Source organism: Aythya ferina (genome assembly GCF_964211825.1).
Source record: "Aythya ferina genome assembly, chromosome: 13".
Classification (NCBI taxonomy): Eukaryota; Metazoa; Chordata; class Aves; order Anseriformes; family Anatidae; genus Aythya; species Aythya ferina.
In genome coordinates, this window is record NC_140311.1 from 1,395,088 (window position 1) to 1,414,804 (window position 19,717).

Genomic DNA, 19,717 nt, shown 5'->3' on the forward strand with positions numbered 1-19,717 from the left:
CCAGCACAAGGACCAAGCGTGCTTTTGGCCTTTCTCTGCAGCAGGCTGATGTTGTGGTGCTCAACCTGAAGCGTTTAAAGCCAAGCTGCTCTAAAACCTCATTTTGTGGTCTGTAATTAACACACACATCCATGGAAGGAGCGGAGCTGATGCTGGTCTGGGGGTTCCCTCTGGGCAGCCGGGGAGCACCTACCCCTGCTGCGTCTCCCCTGCTCCATTTATCGAGGGTTTTGTCTGCCTGCGCGGGGCCGTGGGCCGGTGTTTGTGACAGAACGAGCTGATTAAGCTGCTCTGAGTCACAGCGAAAATATTCATTTGTTCTCCCTTCTGTAACATGAGTGGGGTATTAACAAAGAGCAGTTAGCTGTGTTTGAAAAGTAGCAATGAGTTAGTGGTAGAAACATAAATACTCGGTGCGTTACACGTTAAACTAAAGCGGGTTTATGGGATGCGCAGAAGCTGCCTTGATCAGCTGGCCAAAGCCTCTGGACTTGAAATAGCCGGAGAAACCACCGTGAGACAGTGTTTGGGGTATTCGGTGAGGCATTTGGTGTGGTGAAGTAAGGTTTTATGTCACAACCTGGGCAGTTGTTGCAGAGGTTTTATCAGGGTACGGCAATTCTGGAATTTGCTGTTTGTAGGGGATGGTGAGAAGGTGACCGGCTCGCTCTGGCCCCTTGGGAGAGGAGAAAAGCTTTGGTTTAGGTGATGGGGCTGTGTGTGGGGAGTGGGCTGGCATTTGGATTCCTTTCATCTAGCCATCTACTGATGGGCAACTGAAAAATTAAAATATTTAATCTCGGTGCCAGTTGCCTTTTGTTCTGGAAGGATACCGGTTCTGGCAGAGCCACCTTTCTTTGAGGGTTTGGTTGTCCAGGGAAGTTTACGAGTTGCGTTAGAGCCGCTAATGAGCATTCATTCCCTGCGCCTGGCAGTTCGTAACAAGGCTCGAACTGATAACTGGCAATCAGACTTCATGTTCTGCGCTGAAAAATACAGTGGCTTTCCTGAGTAATGAAGTTAAAATACCAATAAAAACTTAGGAAAATATGCTCCCTCCTCTTTTATTGTTGTCTAATAACTTTATATTACCACAGTGCCTCGAAGACCCAAGAGCATGACTCACTGGGCTCGTATTTAAAAACCGTGATTGCGCAGCCCTCCTCTGAACAGCTTTTCAACCAACCTAAGGACAGAAATGCTCAGCAGATCGAGAGGAAGCGCCTCAAACCAGCTCCTGAGGTGTGATGGTGACACGGGGATGGCCGTGCCCGTATCCAGCCCAGGGGCAGTGCTCAGTCCCCGTGTCAGCACAAACAGCCCGAGTTGCTTCGGGTGAGCTCAGTAGCATTCCTCGAGCATTTATCCCCTGGGTAGGAAATGGAGATTATAGAATTCCTTTGCCTCGTAGCTTTGGGAGGCAAAAACTTTTAAAGTTCACTGTCGAGTCTAAAAACCTCAGCGAGGATGCTTACGTGCAGATTAGAATGAGGGGGAATTGTGTTTCTCTTTGCCTTTTTTTTTTTTTTTTTTTTCTGTCAATTCAAAGCTGATGTTTTGTGCCTCCGGGACCTCGGGCTGCAGTGTGAATAGCTGGCAAGAAGCGCGACCCGGCTGGCATTGGGAGCGAAAGGGAGGAAGGCTGACGGGGAGCGATGAGAGAGATGAAGCAATCGGGGCGAGAAGAGTTATGGGCGAGCTGGAAGGAGGGGATGATACTTGAGCCTTCGCGCAGCAGAAAAGCCAGCGGAGGCATTTAGGAGGACAGCGTGTAGCCCGGCTCCGATCCCCTGGAAAGGAAGGAGCCGAGTAGCTGAGCTGGGCTGAAAGCACGAGGTGTGGAGGAGGCAGATGGGCGACCAGGGCTGTGGCTTTGGGCGCTGTCGCTCGCTGCTCTCCCCACGCTCTGGCTCAGGCTATAGATCGCGTTACAGCAGCTTTGCACCCAGAGCTGTGGCTTGTCTCACCAGCGAGATGTATAAATTTCTGTCGTGTTTTGTCATGTTGAAATGTGGGTTGTTTACTCTTTCACTTCTTGCATTTTTCTAAGAAAAAGGAACGATGACAAAAGCGAGGCTGGAAATATGTTGAATGGCTTTTTCGGCAAAACAAAGCTACCCCCAAAACTTCTTTCTAGCCTGTTTGAACATAAATAATCTACTTAGTATTTTACACCACGTGTTACCACAGGCAAATTTCTGATGTAGGACAATGGGGCTAATATTCAAGTAGCTGTTATTCGAACCACAACCTCCGACTGCTGAACTTCAGAGCGCCAGAAAAACAACAGCATTGCTTGCAAGGAATGTCTCTGAAGAGCTTAGTTTGCTTATTCATCTCCTCACACGAACGATATCCAAAATTACAAATGAATGAGGGAATTTGATTTTAACAGCACCATTAAACAATCATGTAAGAAGACAAATTCATTCTTTCACAGTGGTGCTTTAAGCTAATGTGCTGTAGGAGAGCATGAGGTTTTTGATTAGATCTAAAGCTGGCTGCTCTCGCTCTCCCGTTATTAATTGGAAGCAAACTTGGTAATGCAGCATGCAGATGAGTCTTTTGTTGGTGTTTTTCAAAGTAATGAATATACTCGGAAACACTTCTCAAGAGTGTGCTTCTCGCTGCAGAGCCAACGCAGAGCAACTCAGTTCTGTAATGCTTTTCTTCGGTTCCTTTAAAGTGCTCCTCTTGACCCATAACCTCACCTTTCAGCTGCTTTCCAGCCGTGCCACACCACCACCAAAGTTATATCTCCTCATTTCCAAGCTGTTAGACCATTTGAAACACATTCCCTTGGTGTCCAGTGGGTCCTCGTTCCCCTGCCAGGTGTTTCTGAGGGCTGTGTATGTCAAGGTGTTTGCAGAGAGGTGCAATTGAGTATGCAAATCTTATCAATTAATTTAGCATCCCAGCATTGCTTTATTATTATTATTATTGCCTGTAATTTGTATATTCAGCCATCACTCCATGGTACATCCAAGTTTCATATCCAGCTTCCTATTTCATGGCTCCTTTACATCTATATACACGATATATTTGTATATATATGTATACAATAAAGCGTCTTCATTCCTACGTATGCAGAGTGAGGCACGTCCTTCCTTACAAAGCAGACTCACTTCTCGGTGACTGCAGGCTGCAGTGCCCTGGCAATTCCTATTGTGTTCTCTTGACATTCCAGAGCATTCTTGTTCAGCATTTCCAGAGAGGGTTCTGCATGTCGCTGCAGAGCAAGCCAGTGCTTTTGTGTGCATGTCTTTGTTGTTCTTTATTTTGCTGACAGAAACCAAGGTATCTCTGATTCATTCTGGTAAGGCATGCTTTCGCTATTGTTTCGCAGGTTATTTTGAGGTATGTTTTCCCCCAGGGTTTTTCCTCGCTTCGCTTTTTGACCTTTTAGCATCCTACAAGCGATCTTCTTGATTAAACGTAGCAAGTCCTAATGGGTTTACATGGTGTTTCTCAAATGAGGGTAATTTGAGGACTTCAGATTGACGTGGGGAGGGAAGTGGTGATTGTTCCAGACTTCGAGGTGCCCATGGCATAACTGCATGGGATAAAACAGCATTTCTCCACCCCACTCCCCCAGGAGGGGAGCCCACAGACACGTCCTGGTTGCTCGTCACGTTGGGCAGACACGTGAAGGGTTATTTTCAGCAACATCTGTGTTGTAGCGCTGTCCTAGGGACCATTTTGCTGGAGGTAATTTCTCCTCCTGCATCCGTCCCATCCGCCTGGCCGTGCTGTGTTTCGCGAGATGGGTGGCAAACATCTGCGGGCTGTGCTGCGCGAAGCCTCTCGTGCTGTGGACACACAACAACAGGAGAGTAGACGAGGTTAATTCGTGACAACATGCAACCTCGCCTCCAGAGCGAAAGCTGCAGAGGCCAAGAGCCGTGAGCTGCTCTGGTCATCAGACCTCCGGGGTGGCGAATGGAAAGAGCATCGCTGGCTCCCCGGCGCGGTGCAGCTGCGTGGGGACCAAACCAAATTCCCACCCCTGAGGGCCGTGGGCTGCGGAGCATCCCCAGCTGCAGCCTGAGAGCAGCGAGGTGGGGAGATTTGATGCCATAATTTGCATTACTGACATTGCAGAGGGAGTCCCCAGGACAAACTCCTCCGTTCGTCTCGGTACCGGCAGCCTGAGCTTGGAGGACGCGTGGTTGCTCCTCCAAGAAAGCCTGCTTTCACTGGGATTGTTCTCAGACACTGTGTGCTCAGAGCTGGTGTGGTCACAGCCCCTGTCTTAAGCTAGCTCTATTATTTTTCTGAGTAAGTGTTTTATTCATTTCCCTCACTGTCATTTATCTTTTTGACTTGGCCTGATTAGAAAGACAGAGTTTAATGGTTAGATCTACTTGTAGCCAAGACTAGGTGTCACAGCTGGTTCCCACTGCTCTGTAGGCACCGTTTGGGTTTGCGTTGTATTCACTGAATATTTGAATTTATGAGGCTATCTTTTGATTTTTTTATTATTATATTTTTTTAATCTAAGATTTCACATCCAAAGTAATGCTTATCAGAGCATGCTTGAGCCATGATATTAGAATTTGGTGGTGGAAGGGTATTTTGATGAGCTGCACTGGGAAATAAACATATTGTGGCAGTCTCTCGTGTTTCTCCTTCTGAGATTAAAATTAAATGGCTTTGCCCAGGTTATGAAAAGCTTTCTGGTCAAGAAATTTTGCTTCACTGGGAAACAAAACCCTCAGTCAAAATGAAAAACCAAGGCATTTCAGCCATTCTGAGTCCTTATAATTTTTTTTTTTTTCAGGTGAAACTCTTATCTAGATTGTTCCAAGCATGTTGAAAGCTTTGTTTCTTTAAAGCATGAGAGTGTGGCATATGAGAAGCCTGCTTATACCTGTCAGGAAAAATAAATAAATAAATAAATAAATATATATATATAAAAATGGCCCTGCTGCATTTATCAATAATCTTTGTGACAAAACAGAGCTATGGAGATCAGGGGAGCCCCGAAATGTCTGCAGCCCTCCGTGTCCCCTGCTGGGTGTTGAATTAACGCAGGTTTACAGAGCCAGCAGGCTTCAGCAAAGGTTGGTTGGAGCCCTTTGTGCTCCCCAGCCGTGAGGTGATCTCTGCAGGCGCAGCCGGGCGTCGGGCGAGCTCCATTTGATGCTGCAGCGTTTCAAAACTCAGGATGTCGTATTAAGATTGTGTTCACAATAGCAGGGAAATGAAACATGTTTGTTTTGAAACGATTAGTGCTGTGCCATTACAAAACCTCCTTGGGATGAGGGCTGTCATTTGTAGCCTTAGCTCTGCCAGCAGCTGTGCCACTCGCTTGCAGGGTTCCTGGGCGCAGGTCCCCGCGTGCTGCTCTTACCGTGGCAGGGCTTTTATTTCATCGTGCTCTGCAGAGCCCAAACCAGATAGCCAGGGAACCATGGCATTCAAAAGCGGCGCTGATGAATTCGTTGGCCTTTTGACCTGACCTACAAAGTAATTTGTTGCTTCAGTTCGTTTTACAGCACTTGGGCTCGCTTGGAGCCGCTGGGTTTGGGAGGCGCAGCAGGATTTCTGCCCGTCCCTCGCACAGGAGGCAGATGCCAGCTCTTTCGCTGGGCTGGTGTGTTGTGCCCTGGGCTCTGTGGCTGGATGGGCTTTGCTTTGCTCTCCGTTTTCTCTGCTCTGCTATGAAGCCTCTCTTTTGGGAGCTTTTCACTGGCTGCAGCACCCATGCAAAGAGTTTGCAGCCCCCTGGGCGTCAGCCCGGCTGCCCGAGCGGCCTCTCTGTGCCTCTGCCGGCGGCTGGGGGCCAGATCCTGCCCGTCCCCAACCTGCCAGCTGCGGAAATAAATAGAAACACGTGCTGCGAAGGCAGGAATTTAAAGTGCAGGAGGTTTTGAGTCGGGGTTTAGGAGCTGTAACACCAGCATTGGCTGCATCCATGACTGTCGGTGCCAACGCGCTGACCCAGTAAGTTCAGCCAGTTCTCCCCTTTGTCCTCCAGACCCCTTTTGTGTGCTGCTGCCTGGAGGTGACACGTCCACAAACAAGGAGAAAGGAGGAGGGCAATGACAATTTTAAATGGGTTTTACAGTTTTCCTTCAGAAAAGCTAACGCTTGCGGATTCCCACCTGCCGACAGCGCTGCTTTTCCCTCTTCAGCTCTTTCAGACCCAGCTAGGAAACGAGTGGTGCAAGGCACGGCCCGAGCAGGTGGGTTTGCTGAGCCCACCTCCTGCCAGGGCAGGATCCGGCCCCTCCTGCAGCCCTCAGCAGCTCGCAGGCGGTGTGCGAGCAAAGGGGAGGAACAGGGCTGGGTGCACATCGGGAGCAGAGAGGCCTTTAATGATCGTAGCGGGGACTTTTATGACCTGCAGCTTCACAAGCCACTCTTTTAACTGGTAGTCCATGAAAGGAGTTTATTCTCCTCTGCTATTTAAAGGATGCTTTTGATGCCGTGGTTTTGTTCTCGGGGCAGTGTCAGGGTTGATAACCTTTGGAGCTGCTTTTTGAAGCCTGTTCGTTCTTCCCTGAGGTGGGCGTGCATGCATTTGGTGCGGGTAGGTGTTTGTGAATCAAATACCTGCCATCAAGTTTATGCAGCACAAAAAAAAAAAAAGAAAACCCCATCCTGGTGAAGCTGCCCAGGTTCCTGGCGGGTGCAGCAGCAGGCAGAACGGGAGCATTTGGCTCCTCCTGCCTTCATCTGGTGTGAAATCTCTGATTTTATGGAGTGGAAATACCTGGGGAAGTGCCCCGGGCAACGAGCCGCCTCATAGCTGGGAGGGCTGGGGAGGCTTCTGAGCCGAAACCCAAGTTTCGGGGTTGGGATGTGTGTTTAATAACTGTCAAAGAGTTTTTAATGCAGCGACTATTTTTCATGAATAGGAGGTCGCTACATAAAATGTTTGCCTCTTGGCAAAAACCGTGTTATAAAGATGTACTTGCTCTAGGTTTAAAGTGTTAATTATGTGGTATACTGAATTGGATTTAAAGGTCCCTGAAGACCTTTGAATCTCAGTAGCTAATGAGGCTTACAGAAGAGGGCTTGAGAGAGAAAAACTTACTGGCAGTGAGTAATACTGGTGAAAGAGCTCCAGGATTGAGCAAGTTTTACAGAGGATAATTAGCAAGGATTGCATCAGCATTTGGGGCTTGTGCTGATCTCCAGCTCCATCTTCCATGATCTGCATGTCAGTGGCAGCCGGCTGCGGGCACCAAGGTGGTTTTCGTTGGGTTACCAAACCAGAGGGTGATAGAAATGACTTTTCTGGTGCAGCTCAGCCGCCCGGTTGGGATGGGCCAGGCGTCTGTATGCTGCTGCCACGCGTCCATCCTGCTGCTGCTGGGCTTGGCAGAGCCTGGCCTTCGGGCCGTCCACTGCCACGATGCTTAACCGTGTCCTTGTTCTTCCAGCTGGCCTTGCTGAACTTCTTTCACCCTGAGGAAAAGCTGCACGTTGGAGAGGAAGGGAGACGTGTCCGGCGGAATAAAAGGAGTAAAGGCAGCGAGGGGCCCGATGGTGAGTGTCACTCTGTTCCTTGCTGCTGTGCCTGGCACTTTCGCACTCATAATCAGGAGGCTGACCTTTTTTTTCTGATCGTGGTTATATGCAGAGTTCCGTATGTAGGGGGAGAAAAAAAAAGTGTCATCTGTGGCTTATAATTGTCTCTATATAATTTTGATTGCCTTCAAGATTATTAGTTCCAGCAGTCCTTTTTTCTACAACTGGAGCTCCAGTGAGCTTGCACAAATCAGTGCTACTCAGTACTCTTGTCGTTAGCTCTTCTTCTCCAATAGTGAGGCTCTGTGCTCATTCGAGCTAATAATTTGTACTTGTACACCTGTATTTGTTGCTCTATTCAGCTGTTTTAGATGAATACAACCAGACCTTCTGGTTGGGTTTGGAGGTGGTATCTGAGGGTGCCTCCTCTGCAAGGACCATCCCGTCACCTGCTCCTTGATGGGATGGGATGGTTTTTTTTTGTTGTTGTTTTTTTTTTTTTTAAGTGTTTTAGTCTTCAATCTGGAAGGCTCTGGGAGGTGGAGCCCATTCCTGATGTCGCCCATTCCTGCACTCGTCCACATCTTTCAGCAGAAATGCTGCTACTGCTGCTACCCTTACCCTAGCATCAGGAGCTGGTATGTGAAACAGGACAGAAATCGGAGTAAGAGGTGCGTTAGGGCAGATTTAGAACAACCACAGCTTACCGAAAGCTGGCCCAGCAGCCAGACCACGAGCCAGCAGCAGCAGAAACGTGCGCGCCGCTCGGCTCTGCCTTGGCACTGGCTGACAGCGAGCAGCGAGGCTGCCTCGCGTGAAGTAGAGCAAGAAGTAATTAAGGAGTGGTCTGTGCGTGGCTCGGTGCCTGCTAAGCTTGTCAAGTCCTGACGGCGTTTATAAACTTCTCAGCCCGCGTTAGTTTTCCCCCCTTCGGCTTCCAGGCTCGGTGAGCTCCCCATCCTCCCCTCGCAGTTTCGCAGTGGCAAACGCTCTGCGGTGGCTCCGCTCCAAGAAATAGCTTCATGAAACTCCCAGGATTCCTCCTCCCCGAAACGCTGACAAGTATGATGCATTTGGTACAGACTCACTGAGTGATTCCAGCTCGGTGTGGTCCAGCATCCTCAGCGTCGGTGTCGGCCTGATGCTCAGATGGCTCGGGGAGGATCCGGAGCCTTTTGCAGCGACTCCTCGAAATCCATTCCAGCGTCTTCGCGAGGCGCTTGTGCGAGTAGCAAGTTTCCACTCGATGGGAACCGTGTAAATTCAGTGCTGCCGGCAGATGTCTGGTGGAATTAGCCTCGTCCGTTAGGCTGGCTGAGCACCGGCTTCGTACTGACAGATGTGCAGAGAGTCGTGGTGCTGTGAGAAGGAGCTGCTGAAAGCCGCTGGACCAACGGGGGCTTTTCTCCTCCGTGCTGTGCCTAAGAGAAAGCGTGCGCTGCCTTTGTGACACCTCAGCAGCCTCCGTGCCTGTCCCACATCCACTCCATGTTCCCTGAACGCACCAGGGCTGAATCATTCCAGCAATCTAGCGCGGTTCCACCAATTATTATTATTATTTTTTTTTTTAATAAGTTGTTTTTTGACTGTGTAAGGTAATGGGCATGGGCAGAAGTGCCCCAGTGACAGGTTGTTCTCCTGCTGACAAGAGCAGGATGGGCTGTGCTGGCAGGCGGCTGCTCAGTGTTTGGCCATCTCGGTTTTATGAGGGAGGGAGGCATTTAACAAGTGTAAGCTGTCAGGGTAGGGATTGTTCTTGTAACAACCATAAAATCAGTAAACAAACAACAGAGCTTTCTTCCCTGTGTGACTCCTGGGGTTTGTTTTAGGTTTGCGTGCAGGAATCTGTTTTTCAGAGAAGGCAAATGAATCCTTAATACACACACGCACAAATAAATGATTGTTACGGTATTGATAACGCCGCTTGCTTCATGAGTTTTACAAAGGAAAAGCTGATCAGATCTTTGATCTCCAAAGAGCCTCCCGAAGATAAAAGTGGATGCACTGTAACTTCCCAGAAGGAAGGAGATGTGCTTTCCACTTGAGGCCTCGCTAATATTTGTCTGGAATTAATTTTACCAACTTTCAAGTCCCTTCACACATGCAGCGAAAGGCTGGGGCGATGCGACGTGTGAGAAGCCGTGGCTGCAGGGAGGCTGCGAGGCCTCGCTGGGTGCCTGCTGGGGTCCTCACCAGCTTTTCCCAACAAAGCGATGGGCTGGATGGTGTGTAGATGTCAACGATACTCTGGGTCTTTTCCTAAAAGTTCGGGTTCTTTTAGGAAAAGGAGCTTGGGCAGCGAAAAGGGCGTTTTGAGGAGGGCTCAGACGGGTCCCATCCCCTTCCCCAGGGTGGGAGGTTGGGGGCCGCCGGCGGTGAGCCCGGTGTGCCGCCTCTGTGCTGCTTTCTGAAAAAGCCCACAAAAAGCTGTGTGCAGCAGGGCAAGGCCATCAATCACGCCCCGCCACTGACAAACACGGCTTGAGTGCTCCGAGGGCTCCTCCTCGGCGGACTGCTCACTTGTCATGTTTTACGAGCGTGTTTGCTTAATTTTTTGTTTGCGCCCCTCCGTGCGCGGTGCCCTGGAACCGCCTGAACAAAGCCGGGGTCGTGTCCTGGGAGGAGCAGGAGGCTCCTCGTGCCTGGCCCCATGGCTCGCCCCGCTCCTGCTCGCCCTTTGCCGGCTGCCAGCCGTGCCGTGCCGCGCCGTGCCGCGCCGTGTCGCTTCGCCAGGGGCCAGCGGCATTAACGGGAGGCTGGTGCCTGCCCCAGCCCCGAGGAGCGCAGATCGTGTTTCAAGCCAGCTTCCTCTACATGCCTCCAAAACCAACGTTTGCACAGCTTTTAAAGCTGCTCCAATTCCTTTCGACTTCTCAAGGCGCGGGGTTAGCCTCTTTACGGCTCCAGTTTATGGCGCTCCGCGTTACCGGCTCCACCTGCCGCTTAATTTGCCCTAGTTCACTAAAACTTGACCCTCTCCGATGTCTCTCTCTTTATTTTCCTCTTTGTGCCCTCCTTCCTTTTTGTCTCGGTGTATTTATGCTGCTGTGGAACCGCTGTAGCTCCCAGATTAACAAATCATTCTGGAGCTGGTAATTAGCAACAGTTGTGCTAAAAGGAACCATCAAGAATGTTAAATTAGTCCACTTTTAAATAAACTGTGTATGAAATGTTAGATCTCTATTCCCAGAGCAACAGTAAAAATGCTGCTGGCTCTTTGCTAACAAAGCCAAAATATGGGAGTAGCATGGTTGTAACTACAGAGACAATTCCGTGCTCTTGAGGTTATAAATAATGACAGAACATTTACAAAGCAGATGTCAATAGGACTCTTTAAAAAACATTGTTTTAAAAAAACTAGTTTCTTTTTCTCCTACTTTCATCTCTGTTCCCAGTTAGATCCCTGCAGTGCCGCTTTCCTGGTTTGTTTGGTTTTTGCTTCTCGGTTTGGGGTTGGTTTTTTTGTTGTTTTTTTTTCTCCCTTCCTAGGTTTTTTCATATTGAGCTTGGTGAGAAACATAAATGATTGTTATCCATTCTTTGATTTGGAGCATGGCAGCTGGAAAGAGGCTGAGCAGATGGCTGTCCTTAAGCTGACAACAATTTGGTTCCTACTACTTTGGCAGTCCTTACTGCTGAGGAAAGTCCTTGATGAGAACTCACTGCTTTTAGCGCTGTGAATGGTTTCTGCTGAACCAAAAATTCGGTTCCTTTCACCGGGATGGCAGCAGCTCGAGAAGAGCCCCGCTTTTACCTGGTGCTGGGGGAACAGCGCGCTGGGGCTCCCCTGGGTGCCGGCGGGGTTTTGGCTGCAGGTAGCTGGCCCCGAGCCCCCCACCCCATAGGGACAGGCACCTGCGGCTGCCCCCGTCCCCACGTCCCCTCCTGTGGGGTCGCGCTGGCGGTGCAGCCGGGTTTTTTTTTTGTACGGATCACAATAGCGACCTTTCCTGCTCGCTTCCTCTGCTTTGGAAAGGGAAGATACATCCCTCCGACTCCAGAGCCCAGAACAATCGGTTCCTTTGTGTCGGCCCCGTGCAATTCCCCAAAGTCCAGGAATTCTCAGAAACGCAGATGTATTAAGGGCGATAGAGCCTTATTGTGCTCAGAAACCATGGTGATGAGCACTCAATAAATAAAGAACATTTCCTGGATACTGGAGCGGAGGAGACAGTCCCAAGGAAAGGCTCACCAGAAAATACTCACTCTTCTCTGATTTTTCCTCCCCAGAATTTCTCTCTGATTTCCCCCAAAATGGCAGAAGGGAGGAATTAAGATATGTTGCAATAGATTTTTCATTCTTCATGTACAAGGACCGTGACATCACTGCCAGTATTTTTTGTGACTGTGGCTAAAACTAAGACCCCAGCTCATTTACAGATCCTTACCTACGTGATACACCGAGGTTTATTATAATAAGGTGGGCTGTTTGTCTAAGGTCCCTTATCTTGGGCACTTTCTGTCCATGAAGACACATTGATAAAAACATAGGAAACTAATTTTAGACCCTGGTCTTGTGTCTGTGCTTGTTTCTAACCGCTGTTTCCACAGAGACGGATCCAGAGAAGCTTAACAACTGTCTGAAAAATCAGAATGAGTTCAGGTCACGGTTTTCAGCTCTCTTACTTAACGCTAGTGGCAGATTAATACCAAGTCATTTCTGGAAACAAGTGAAAATAAAGGGGAAAAATACATTCCAGGGGGTCTTCTTGCTCCAGGTGTAACTTGTAAAAGAGTGTATTTTTAGGCAGCTGAAATGTTTTCAGCTTATCCTTGGCTCAAACCACTCCAAATTAATTTCTTTAATCCTGAAATCACTTTGAAGCCAAATTTGCTGCAGTGTCTGTTAACAGTCTTTGCTGAAGCCCGGCTTGGGACACCGTAGGGAGTCATTTTCCATGCAGAAGCATGATGTGGTGTGGCTGCGGATGGAGTCCGGATTTCTTCTTGAACTCTGCTGGTACGCAGCTACCCCAGGAGCCTTCCCTTCCACTTCTGACCTGGCTTGTTGCAGAAGCCCTGCTTCCTTACTCTTAATATTCCTAACGATGGGATGGGTTGATTAGTTCCATTCACAGAGCTTCCTTGGGGTGTGTTTGTCCTTCTGGCACCTCCCCATTTGTCTCCTGTCCGCTTTGGATGAGGTGAGTGGACTGCCAGGGAAAGGTGTGGGGATGCTGAGGATGCTTGGAAGGCTCGAGAAGGAATCCCCTGGTCAGAACTCCACCCAGATTGCATTTTCAGATACTTTTGCTAATTGAGCCTTGTCCTGATGGATCCTTAGTGCCTGACCCAATGTTGTGTGCTGCTGCAGCAGGCTTTGCTGAAACTCGACCTAAACTTTTCAACTTCTTTTAAAACTCCATGCTGAGCAGGGTCCAACATCATTAGAAGTGACTGGGGATTCCATCTGAATTCCACTTGTGGAACCGGGCCTTCTCTTAATGCCTCCGGTCAGATGCTGACTTTTTCAGAATCTCAGTTTCTCCTGTTACAAAACATGGTGCGGGCTAATGAGACGAGAACAGATGTCACAGCAAGGCAGGAATGCGATCGCATCTGAGCTGTGCGCATCTGGACCATGGATGCCCTGTACCAGGCATTATAAATGCTCGACGAGACTGGTAGGTGGTGATTTCTTTCCCACAGTACGAGAGAGGCTCCATTGTCTGTCTTACTGAAGTATTTGCAGCTGAGCTTTGATTTCTGTGCATAAACCGGCTCACTGGCCACATCCACAAGTACTTTGCAGGCAGACACAAGTTTGCTCAGCACATGCTCCGAGTGCATCTGGTCGCCGATCAGCTCTGACACAAAAGCTGGGGGACTGGTGCCGAGTCGGGGCGTGCAGACCTTCCCAAACGGCCAGGGCTTGGGGTTCAGGCTCAGCGTCCTGCTGCAGCAATTCCAGGGTATCTGCCTTGGGCAGATCCTGGGCAGAATAACCCTATTTTCTGTCCGTGGCAGCAAGGGCGTGACCGAATGGCCAAACCCAGAGCTGCTGCTCTGGTGACGGGAATTGTGAAGTTGTCTTCAGTTGTGGCCTGTCTGGGCGCTCAATAAAACTCTGCTCAGTTAGGGTAGACCAGATACATTAACCATAAAAAAAAAGAAAAGTGCTGTTGCACAAAGCTAAAGAACACCACCACCGAGAAGCTCTTTGGGGAAAAAGTTGCGAATGAGGCATGATAATTCCCTGTTTTCATTAGGGCTTTGTTAGCCATGATGTATAGCAACATTGTTGGACTCATAACCGATCTCGTTAACACGAGCAGGATTCGGTTAAGTACGTTAATCTGTTTGCAGTGATGTGAATGGGTAAACTCGAGGGTTGGCAGAGCCAAGAGCAGCTCCCTGTGTCACAGCGGCTGCAAGGACGGGGCCACGCAAAAGGCACAGGCTTCCCAGAGAGCGGTCTCTGTCCCTTGGATTTCTTTAAGGCTGCTTTTCAGATTCATACGGCTCCAAGTGCACGTTTGTCTTTAGATATAGGTCCCATGCTATTCGGCATAATTAAACCATCAGATTGCAGGCAGCTGTTCACTGCTGCAGAGGTTTGCAATCCAATTAGCCAGAATTACATGCAGCAGGAAGAAAAACATGTCAGCCTGTGCAGAGATGAGATAGCTGAGTAGATTTCCTCACACCTGCCCTTGATTCCTTGTGGATGGCTGTAGCGGGGAGGCATGCGTTTAAAATCTCCAGCAAACAATTTCGGAGAGTCTTTAATACGCTCGGTTAAAACCTTGCTGCAGCGCCACTTGGGAATCATTTCTACTGGAATTCATGACATATGTTAGTTGTTTATCTTAGTGGGATATGACTTAAAATGTCAGAGTGTTTTGTGTTAAGCAACAACCGAATAAAACAAACAAAATAAAAACACAGCTGTAATACTACGCTTTAAATTGTTGAATTCAAATATGCGGTATTGATAAAGTAAGCAATAGGGTGCAGCGCTGTATAGAAAAATAAGCCTTGTGGGTCCAGCCAGCAAGACAAGAAAAAGCCTTCAGATACTTGAAATAGAAATAGTAATGCTGTTTGTCAGCTCTGCTGTAAAGATCCAGCTTTTGGAATCCAACCTAAGTGCCTGAAGGAAAACAAAAGGCACATCATATTCTTCTTCCATAGCCAGTGAGAGTGCGGAAAATGAAATATGATGGCCACAGGTTCTGGTGTGAACCCCAGGAACTTGGCTGGGACTGATTATGTGGGAACGGAGCTAAGAAGGGTGGAGATTTATGTTTGATTGTTTTTTTCTTTTGGGGTTGTTTTTTTTTTTTTTTTAAAGTCAGTGCAATGTTACTTTGCCAGCAACAGTGGCTCTGGAGTTAATTGGGAGCAGGATTTTGTCTTTGTTCATGAACACATTTGCGCTGCGATGTGCTTGCACCTAGTCAGTGGAGACTGGATTTAAAGAAAAAAAAGGCAACTCTTCATGTTACCAGGAGGCTGTCCTGAGGTCTTGCCTCATCTAAGTAATACATACACACATGCAAGGGTAGAGCCCAGTGCCACCTCAGCTCTTGCCAGCCATCTCTGGGGCCTCTCTTGCCCCAGATCAAAGATTGAGGGATTTCATCTCAGTTTGCTGAAATTTTTCATTTTTTCAAGCACAATAATGAACACAACAACCTTCAGTATAATGAAACATTTGGCTTTCAGCTATTCTTGTGGCGTGGTTTCAAGGGCTACCTCAAACTCTTCAGTGGTTCACCATGGCCAGAAGAGGGAGGACAGAGCCCGGTGCTGCCCATGGAGCTGTCGTGCATCAGCCTGTGCCTGTCCCCATGGGATGGAGCAGACCCCGGGAGGTCACCAGATCCCTTCAATGCATGAGCACAATTACATTCATCCTAATCCTTTTCCCCCATCCAACTGGTGCAGAAAGTGTCAACAGGGTGCTGCTCAACAGGGTGCCTTTACCTGGGCAAGTGAAACAGGTTTTTGCCTGATGCTCTCCTAGGTCTGTCCCTTGTGCTCCCACTTCAGTTAGACCATCTTGAACTGCTGTAACTAAAGATTTTTCTCCCTTTAATATGATTAAAGACCGATATAAATTACACCACAACTGCCTGGCTTTATTAGCCAGTATCACTGTATTTCTGCGTTAACTGTCCTCACATTCCTTATGAACTTGACCGAGTTATTCCCCATTGTGAAGAGCCCTGTTTCTTAATCATCAAACCAGGCAGAAATCTCTCTGAAGTATTGGCAGGAGAAAAAAACAATGGCAGCAACAACAAAAAACCTGTTACGTGATGAGATGTCTCATAGTCTGAAGCTGTCTGAGGCAGAGGGATTGTGGCTCTCTGGCATCTAGTGTCGCTCCAGGGACTCGAGAGACAGGGCTGGAATGAGCTGTGCCTTCTCCGTTTGTTTTCAGCCCGATAGGCTTGCGTTGGGGTCTGGTGCAGGGGATCAGAGGGATGGGGAGGGAGCAGGCTGCTGATCCATGGAGCTCCTGGAGCAGAATCGGATCATCTGGATAGCACATGGACGTAGGCTTGTCCTTTGACAGATTGCTCGGAGGAGAAGAGCAGTGAGGTAGCAGAAAGCCTTTCTCATACCTCATTTACCACAAGAGAAATGATCTTCAGCCTTTGGTGTTGGTGCACAAGCTCTTCTCAGACCCTTCTGGCCAAGCAGCAGAGTCCCAGAAGTGTCGGGGGAGACCTCCGTGTGGGATACTTCCCCTGGAGACATATGGAGACATGGGAAAAGTCCTTAAAGGAGATGAAGAATAGCCTTAAAAGTGCATGTAGCCAAGGGAGTGCCTCAGAAGAGCACAAAGAGCTGCAAAATCCCCATGATCTCCCAGGCTTGAGGAAACTGGTTTGAGCATTGGGCACTTAAGTTCAGCGCCAGGGTGGGGTATCAGAAACCATGGCAGCTCTGAGTTGGTGCCGAGCCAGCCTTGGGCACTTGGCAGCCCACAACTGCAGAACAAGACAGGGTGCTGCTGTCTTTTAAGCTAAGATTCCTGAAATTCGGGGCTTAATGTTCTAATGCACGCAGTGAAAGGCGGTGAAGGTGGAGCGGCGGCCGTTAGATGCAGGACGCTGTCCTGTGGGGGGCCATCGTGGAGTGTCTCAAAGAAGTAACGAGGAAAAGACAATGAAGGGTGACTGTGTCCATGCATGAATTTTGAAGAGTTCAAAACAAAATTGGAACAAAAGCAGAGAGAGAGGCAACAATGGTGGTTGAGAATAACTGCATGGCCCAGGGCTCTGCCTTACATGCTTATACATCAAACGGCACAGTTTCATCCTTTTATTCTCCCTCCACTTTGTACAATAAGCTCCCCTCTCAGTTGTGCAGCATGCTCAGTGTATTTGGATTTATTGAAATCAGTGCTGGCCTCGTACCTGTGACATCCCATCCCTAGCTGGGATTCAGCCGCTCTGCCTGTGGCTGCTGACAGCATCTTTCCTCCACACTTAGCAGGAGCCCGCCCTTCCTCATCCCACCCCCCCAAAAAGCACTCTGCCAAGGCATACCAGACACTCGGAGTAGCACATGATGTGTTTTACTTCTGGGACGTTTTCCTAGATCTATAATTCATCGTATTTTCTGGAGTAATCATATCAATAGGAGCTGCTCCTCAAGATCTGCTGCCTTGTTCTCTGGAATTGGTGAAGAAGCACTTTCTTTTTAGGAGAAGGGAAAAATTCATCTTGTTTCAGTATTTGTATCACCGACTGATATTTCAGTAGGGTCCAAGAAGCTTTCATCTGGCTAGACCAAATTTCCTGAAAATGTTGAAAACATATTGGTTCCAAACCTCCCCAAAAACCACATGTTCTAGATTAAGCATGTGTTTGGGAGCTAACATCCTTCTTTCCCCAACTCCACCATAGTCTGGCATTAATAACGCTGCACTTAAAAATATTTGAAAAGCCTTGCATATCTCGTACCCATGTGAGTGAAGTAAATATCATTACACGCCTTCTGTAAATGAAACGACCAAGCTTTAGTGGACTTACTCAGTCCACTTTTAAGTGGACTTTTTGATCTTGCCCATGGAGACAACATATCAAAGAATGTAATGGATTCTTCATCGCTTGAAATCTTACTCTCAGAAGTAACGCTTGAGCTTCTCTTTCTGTCTCCCCCCTCCAAGTAAATAAATAAATAAATTAGTCAAATAGGGTTAGGGGAGCTGATGGGAAGGCTCAGTGGGTCAGGCTTCTTTATCACTTCATCATCACAGTGGTTCCTTCTGGTCTTAACACCTGTGGGAGCTGATAGTGCTGCTTAATGCCCAGGCGTAGGTCAGGATTTTACTGCATTGTCCTTTTTTTTTTTTTTGAGGGGGAAGCTCCAAGTGGCAGAGAACTTCTTCTGGGGGAGATGGGCACTTTCACAGCTAGAAGGCGCTTGCTGTCAGAGCAAATACTGAAAAAAAAAAAAAAGAAAAATACTTTGCACAAACTTCCATAGCTGTTGAGAACAGTGGTCATTAAACCTGATGTTCTTCTTCCAGCTACAGCCAGAAGCTCACACTTCAAAGAAAAAGCTGCAGGTTTTTTGGTAGTGCACAAAGAAAGAGAGTTTTGAAAAAGTGCATATTAGATCAGTCACGTAGATTCCCTGATACCAGCTTCAGAATCCGATGGTTGTTGTGAAAGTAGCTGTGGGCTTAATGATTTCAACGAGTGGTAGCATTGCACTTACTTATAAACGAGTGAGAAGCGATGAGATGTTTCTGGGAGACTCTGTGGTGTTATGAATCACCAAGATTTTGTGTCCGATTCTGTCTGTGCCCTCGGAGGAGGGTAATTTCTCATATCCCAGAGGCAGAGCAGTGATGGTAGTGTGGATACGGTTCGGTTATATCATCCAGTCCCACAGATTCCCCAAAGCAGAGCTGTGCTTAGGTGAGGAGACGGGTGATATGCTGACTGGAGTAACTCAGTGCTCAGAAATAGGACAGGAACGTCGTACTGATCCTGGCGAGCAGTGAAAACAGCAAATTCGGGAAGTGGGTTGGCACCGCCTGCAGAGGACGTGGTGGTTTTTGCAGCGCACCTCCCTGCGACTGCTTCCCAAGGTGAGCACCTTGAAGACATCAGCGGATGTCTTTGTTCTGAATTTGATGCGGATGTTGCTCGAAGGCGGTAGTGGCGCTCGCTGGCTTTTTCTGCTCCTGACAACTGCGAATTTGAGCAAGTTCAGCAGCTTGCCTAGGTACTCGCCCTTTGTTTGATGGTTTTCTATAATGGTCAGCCCTTTATAGGTTTTATATAAAATAAAAGTAATTACAAAGATCTGTTCCCGTCAATAAAACCAGTTTGAACTGTTTTGAAAGAATTTAAACTATTTCTTGTTAATCCACACACACAACTAATAAGTGAACGCAGGTTTTTTTTTTAGTGTGCTATTTATATCGGCACATGTCCTAAAGAAGTTTTTGATATTTTTGTATTTATAGTAAATCATAGCAGTGTGTAGCATGCAGAAAGTAAAATCAGGGGGGAAAAAAAGTAAACTCTCTTAATCTTTATAAGCGAAAACATGTCATATGTAATATCCTTGAGTTGCATCACCATCTGTTTTTTTTCTGAAGCCCTTGGAAATTACCCAGCAGATGTTAGGGCTGCAGGAGCAGAGGGCCAGAGCTGTTTCCCTGAAGCATCCATAGATGTCTTCTGCTGCTTGCAGGTGCTGTTGTACACAACAGCAGCTCGTCTGTGGCAATTATTTTCATTAGCTTAGGTAAGAAATTTGCTGGCTTGCTGCTAGCACCGACGAAAGCAGCAACGCTGCTGGGAGAAGTGGCTTGGCATTGCCTCAAGCCTCCCCCTCCCGCGGGCGCCCAGCTGCTGTCGCTGTGGGCAGAAGGCTGCGAGGGTGGGAGCTGTGTGTGGGTTGGGGTTTTTTGTTATCGTTTGGAGCTGCCTTCTTCTGCTTGTAACTTTCCCTCAGAGTTTGCCACTGCTGCTCTTTCTATGTTCCCTCCTGTTCTGTGAGCCGGCCTTTCCTTTTCTGAACAGATGTGGAAAAGCAGCTTTGGGATGGGGATGGGGCTCGAGGGCTGTTTGAAGCCAGGGTCCTCAGCAGCCCAGTGCTCAACATTGTCACTGACACCATTTCTGGTGGGGCAAATCTCATCCTGCACTGGAGATGTCATCAGGCAGGTGATAGAGCTGGCCTGGCTCATTGCAGCCAGGGCTGGGGAGCCTTTTTCTAAAGGAAATGCAGTGAAAGAGATGATAAATGTTAAAAGCAGATC

General features: G+C 48.2%; 2 protein-coding genes across 6 annotated transcripts in view; both read left to right on the forward strand.

The window, feature by feature from the left end:
- Positions 1-19,717, forward strand: part of LOC311443785 (protein Wnt-11b-like) — a 132,207-nt gene that overhangs the window by 80,833 nt on the left and 31,657 nt on the right. The gene's annotated exons all lie outside the window — the stretch shown is intronic.
- Positions 1-19,717, forward strand: part of EDA (ectodysplasin A) — a 73,766-nt gene that overhangs the window by 36,068 nt on the left and 17,981 nt on the right. For all 5 annotated transcript variants that reach the window (XM_084534046.1, XM_084534047.1, XM_084534048.1 and 2 more), the window contains exon 2: positions 7,392-7,497. In XM_084534046.1, coding sequence (XP_084390172.1) covers positions 7,392-7,497 — 106 coding nt within the window. The remainder of the gene's footprint in view (positions 1-7,391; positions 7,498-19,717) is intronic.